The sequence below is a fragment of the Platalea leucorodia genome (genome assembly GCF_965183815.1).
Source record: "Platalea leucorodia genome assembly, chromosome: 2".
NCBI lineage: Eukaryota > Metazoa > Chordata > Aves > Pelecaniformes > Threskiornithidae > Platalea > Platalea leucorodia.
Window position 1 is genome coordinate 1,795,225 of NC_138824.1, and position 6,000 is coordinate 1,801,224.

Here is a 6,000-nt window from a genome sequence, read left to right on the forward strand (position 1 = left end):
CTAGCCCATTTTCAAGCTGAATATTTTTCCCCTTATTATAACCCTTGTTTAACTAGTTCTTCTGATTTAAGTATGGCATAGGGTACCTAACCCTCATGTCCTTTCTTACACCTGCAGCAAAGCCCTCATCCAGCTGGAATTATTACCAATGTAGGTGTGCAGGTTATCAACAGCTGCAACAGGGACGGCTATTTCGGCAAATCCATAGGGAGGAAGCTGGTTTAATTGCGTGAAACAATTTTTCCTGCTTCACAATCAGGCACCGTAGGTCTCTTAGTTTGAAGCACGTTAACAGCCAAAATCTAAGTCTCATTTCTGTTGTCTTAAATTCTCTTTTCTACTTCCTCCACTTTTTTTGTTCCACTCTTTACTTGCTCTTTACCTCATGCTTTTTTGTTCCACTCTTTACTTGCTCTTTACCTCAGCTTTTAAACCATTTTTCCAGTTTTATAAGGTGTCTTTCCCTGTAAAGTCTAGACATATTTCAAGGACTGTACAACTGACTGGTGTTTAGCATTCCTGAAAATGTTTCGTTTACACGCAGTTTAAACTAATATGTGCTTTATATTCTTCTTCCCCAGAGACTGAGCGAGTGATAGGATTTGCATCAGTGGACCTTTCTCCTCTTCTTTCTGGCTTCCAGCTCGTGTGTGGGTGGTACAATATTACAGACTTCAGTGGACAGTGCCGAGGACAGATCAAAGTAGCAGTTTCCCCTCTTCAAAACATAAATAATCTCAAAGAAGAAAGGCAGGCAAGGATCCGGACCCAGCCAGCAAGTTCTGCAGTACGTACTTCAGTTTCCTCCCCTGCGCATATCTGATTAGAATCACAGATTCACAGAATCGTTAAGGTTGGAAAAGACCCTTAAGATCATCGAGTCCAACCGTTAACCCAGCGCTGCCAAGGCCACCACTAAACCATGGCCCCAAGCACCACATCTCCCCAGCTTTTAAATCCCCCCAGGGATGGGGACTCAGCCCCTGCCCTGGGCAGCCTGGGCCAGGGCCTGACAGCCCTTTGGGGGAAGAAGTTTTTCCCCATACCCAACCCAACCCTGCCCTGGCGCAGCTTGAGGCCGTTCCCTCTCGTCCCATCGCTTGTTCCTGGGGAGCAGAGACCGACCCCCCCGGCTCCAGCCTCCTTTCAGGCCGTTGCAGAGAATTAGATTCCTAATAATCACCACTGACTCTGGAGGTTTCTGAAGTAATGAGCAAGCATAGCAAATTCAGAGTACTTCAGTGGATCAGTCTGTGTAAATACACCAGAAACACTTAATTCCTTGTGTTGGAATGCTGCTCTGTGTTTCTGTGGTAGCCACAGGCCAACACTAGTCACAGCACTCATTCAAACCTAGGTCATGATCATCTCCAGTGGCTTCACTCTGTTGTTGCTTCGTGGGTGTTTGGGTTTTTTTATTGTTAGGAGAATATTCTGTGGTTTTGGATGTCTGGGAGCCTGGCATTGTTCTGTTTGAGGCTTTGGGTGGCAGCTGATGCCCAAAAACATACTGTAAGTTCAGCCTTTCGTTGGTTAGGAAATGTCTAATCTGGCAGAAATCTATTTTTCTGGAAGATTTGCCATGTCTTGCGCGTGTTTTATTCTCTAGACTTTCCAGTTACGCTGGGGTGTGATATACACGTGTAATGGAGCCCCTACACGCTACTTCCCATCAGCTCACTCTTTGGTAGTGTGGGGGGAATTAACAAATGTTTCTGAAATAAGAGTGTTGTTAAATGGTACTTCGGCTCAGTGCTGGAAAATCCTTCGAAAATTTAAAGGTATTTAGGAAACTTAAGTTTTTGTTTGCTAGCTCAGCAAGATACTACTTTAATTTCTCTGTTTTCTCGCTGTGGAAGGCTCATGTGTGGTGTTCCTCTTTATTCTAGGAGAAGGCCAGTTTTCCAACGATTCCCAGTAACGCTACAAGCGTTTCCAAGCAGATGTTGAATCCTTTGTCAAAGGAATTCAGTGTTCCCGCTCGAGAGCGGTAAGTCAGCTGGCTGTCAGTCATTTTGATCGTTTTCAGGGCTCAAGACATCTACCTATCTGAGGCTGTTGACTACTGCAAAGAACATCAAGCCCTGTCAAAGGTCTTTCCCCATGTTTGGACTTCAAGATTATACCACGTTCCCTTTGGTGGCCCAGGAGATAGAAATCCTGAGGCTGTACCTTTCTGCAAAACCCAGAGGTTCTTTTTCTTCTCACTGATGTTTCTTTTGTTTCATTACACCCTTCTACATTAGGATTTACACTATGCCATTGCTAAAAGTGGCAGATACTTCTTCCAGGCCTTTCTAAGAATAAGGGTTGTGTTTGTTTTTATTTTTAATAAGTATAATAAGCATAAGTTAGAATAGAGTATTACTGATATATCCCCTTTATTTTACCATAACTCCTGACCACGGCTGGTGAATGACAGCTGGTGAAATGCTGTCATATTGCACATTCCAGGACTAGGACTGTCAGATATCCTGCAGCAATTCCTGCTTTCTCTCCCTTAAAACAAGCACCAGTGTTGATACATTTAACTAACAACATGTGAGAGAGCATTTTAATTCATGGTTGGTTTATTTAGCGTACACAGGAGATGATACTTTTCCCGTATGTGTTCTTTGAAGTTTAGAGGGACCGTGGGCCACCGTTATTTGGTCTGAACAGAGGGTGGTTGCAGTTTACTTTCTTATAGTGTAAATCTGAAACAGTAAATGCCATTCTTGATGACATTTGAAAGAGCTAGTTTCATCCGTCGGTGGTTCTTTAATGCATGTAAAGGTGTTGGGTATTCTTAGTTGGCAGACTTTTCACAATTAGAGATTTCAAACCGTTTTCTGTTGTTAAACGTAGGCTGGTTTCTAGCAGAATTAGTCCCCTTGGAACACACACGCCTCGTCACGAAGAGCACATGCAGAATGTGCGCAGATTTCACGAATCCCTGCAGCAAGCAGAAGGGAACGCGCACCGGGCAGCGAAGATGGACTCGTTATCGCTGTCATCACGAGCTTCTCTTCTAACTGCTCTCAGGTAAAGCAGAGCTGTAGCCAACAAGGTAATTCAAAGCTTTAGGTTTGCAAAGCAGAGCTTGAAACTGAAGAATTCTTGCATCCCGTTTGAAAGGAAATGAAAACATGCGATAAGTGGTTAAGAGGTATCGGTTGGGATATCGGTGGGATTTACAGCAGGGTGAGATGAGGTTGGAAAAGCAGGGAGGAGGGGGACCACTCTGCCTTAGGACTGAGGCTCTAGCAATGCTGTGAGTCTCTGAAGGGAAACAGCAACAGCGGCGTTTCCAGATCTGGACTGAATGCTTTGCTTTGTCCGTCTTTGTACCTCTGTAACGCAACAGACGCTGTTAAGCCAGTAGTCCTCTGAGGTGGCTTTCACGGATACAAGAACAGGCCTGTAAGCATCTTCATGGTGTGTGCAGCAGGATGTCCTTTCCCAGCAGGTTGCCTTTCTCCTTACTAGAAGCACTTTTCTTTTGACTAGATTCTAGATTTAAACCAGGTATAAATTTTAGGAGAAGAATATTTATTATCTGTAGGAACATAGGACTGAAAGAGACTTTGAGTCATTCCATCCCTTCCCCTGCTACCACAAGCAAGATATCATAAAATCCTTAGATCTTAAGCAGGTGGAAATCCTCAGATTTAAGATTTAAGCTCAGTCATAAAGTCACTTAATATTCTTGGCTTTATGACTTCTATTGGAAGGTCATCTCAAATCCAGCTCCTTTGATTAAGTAAATTTAAAACTCGCTCTTTTTTTTTAACTTCCAGCCTAAGTTTTGTAGCTAATTCAGCATTTGTTGTTGAGTGTTACCCTCTTGCTTAGACACAGCAACCTCAACGCTTAGCTACTGATCGATTTTTCAATAATAACCCTTAATCTTGTATTTGCATATTTACATGCTGTTGACTGGAATGACAGAAATAGAACCAGTCTGCCACAGGTGGTTTTTTTCCTCTTACCAAATTTCTTACCACTGCTTACAGAAAAAACTTGAGTGAGCTGGATGAGGTTCAAAGATACTTCAGTCAGAAGCTGACCCGGTCTTTTCCTGACTTCGGTTATGGTAACACATCCAAACCAAGCCACGAGGAGCGGGAGAGTGATCATCGGAGCTTGATGAGCAGAGAAGTGGATCCCAACGGACGCCATCTTTTGGAAAAATCTAGTCAGTTGGTGTCTCAGGTCAGCAGCCTCATCCATGGTAAGTTGTCCCTTGGTTTGGAATTGTTTGTCAGAAGCTGCCTTAAACTATCTTCAAATTTCTTGCGTAATCAGGACCAGTTCCTGGCGTTGGTAATCCGTATGCGTTGGTCCCTTGGGAGAATGCTTCAGAGAGACTTTCAAACCCCTGTCAGTGATGATAGTGTCGCACTGAAACGTTCAGAAGGAAGATTGTAGGTGGGAGTTAAGGCCCTCTCAAGATAGCCTACATTCTACTTAAATTTCCATGTCTGTTCAGTAGAAAAAGGGAAAAACAATCCACAGAATGGTACTGAGCTGAGCCTGTGGCTCTTTGCTAACAGGAATTGGCACATCTCTCTTTCCAGGTGAAATTTATGCCCTACGACAAATAGCTAAAATAAGGCTCTTTTAGGATAGGTAAGACAAAGCTCTTAGTAAGCAGCTTCTTTTCTGTTTATCACATTTGATACATTTCCTCTTTTAGAGGCATCAGTGCAATTAATTTTCCCTGTCGTTTGTGCTGTTGGACACAGCGTGACACCCTTAATAAGGATGGAGTATGGCGCAACAGGGAAACCGTATCCCTTTGTACACCTTGTTTTCAGATGTCCTTTCACTCTGCCTGGCGTTTCTAACAGCTCCGGCGTAACCGCTCTTCCCCTCAGCGCTAGCCTGCTCGCTGATTGCAGTTAATTTAATCTTAGCTTAACTGCTCGTGCCACTCTGATCTCCTACCAGAGAGGTGCTGTGAGCAGCAAAATGACTGGGAAATCAAATCCGTGCTGGTGCTTTTAAAGTCATTTATCAGAGTAGAGGATAAACGGTGGCTCGGAGCGCTGCCAGGGGAAGAGTCGTTCTGTGCTCTTTCTGCCTGTGGCTACCCACAGGGAAGCAGCGCTTCCAAGAGATGGAGCGGGAGGGCGCGTTTCTGTTACGCCAGAATTTGCCGTTCTTGTCTCACCACCTTGATCTTCTCTTTTTTTTTTCTTTTTCTTCTCCAAGGTTTTGCTCTTTTTGTACCCCTTCTCATCTTTTTATTGATTGTTTTTTACCGCTTCTTTACCCGCTCTCTACAATCTGTCTCTGACTCTTCCTTCTCCTTTTCCAAAAGTCCTCCACCGTGACCTTACAGCAAGACTTTCGCTTGCCTGAGAGTAGCAGTAGTTGGCCATTTAACCTAATACTGACAAACTGATTTCTGAAAGAATGTGAGAAGTGAATAGTTAACTAGGAACCAAAAATGGGCGATTGTGGCTTTTTAAAGAATTTGTAAAATCCCCAGAGATTTTCAGGGTTTTGTTCATGTTTAGGCTCCCGATCCAATCACCTTTGTTCAAAGCCCGTGTTAGGAGCACGGGCAGCTCTTTGTTTTCAGACTTCACATTTTTACCGCCACAACTGAGCCAATTTCTGGTTGACAAATATTTAACGAACAGTTGTCTGTCATTTGATTCGAGTTGCCAAATTGAACTGAAAACCGGAGAACATCAGCAGCAACTGTGTCTGCTGGGCCCCTACGTAAAACTGGGGAAGCTACGAGAGGAAAAGGTGGTTAGATTATCCATCTTTCCTGTCTGGATTATTCCTCTCTCCTTCCCCTGTGGTCTGAACTGTCCAAACTGGTTTTAGCCACTCCAAGCAATCGGTATTTTTTTCCATTTGCTTTAGGTGTATTCTGTATATCAGAGTATTTTCACTGTCCAGTTTTTTTTTTCCTTTACATTGATGTAGGTATTTGTAGTTATTTCCCAGTAATTTCATCCTGAACATTTCCTTTTTTCCTTAGAGTTTCTGTCCTTCTCCTGG

General features: G+C 43.5%; 1 protein-coding gene across 3 annotated transcripts in view; it reads left to right on the forward strand.

The window, feature by feature from the left end:
* C2CD3 (C2 domain containing 3 centriole elongation regulator) overlaps nucleotides 1–5,351 on the forward strand; it is a 39,785-nt gene extending 34,434 nt beyond the window's left edge. For all 3 annotated transcript variants that reach the window (XM_082304820.1, XM_082304821.1, XM_082304822.1), the window contains 4 exons: nucleotides 582–787; nucleotides 1,890–1,990; nucleotides 2,848–3,024; nucleotides 3,996–5,351. In XM_082304820.1, the coding sequence (XP_082160946.1) occupies nucleotides 582–787; nucleotides 1,890–1,990; nucleotides 2,848–3,024; nucleotides 3,996–4,410 (899 nt within the window). In that variant the 3' untranslated portion in view covers nucleotides 4,411–5,351. The remainder of the gene's footprint in view (nucleotides 1–581; nucleotides 788–1,889; nucleotides 1,991–2,847; nucleotides 3,025–3,995) is intronic.
* Nucleotides 5,352–6,000: the final 649 nt, after the last annotated feature.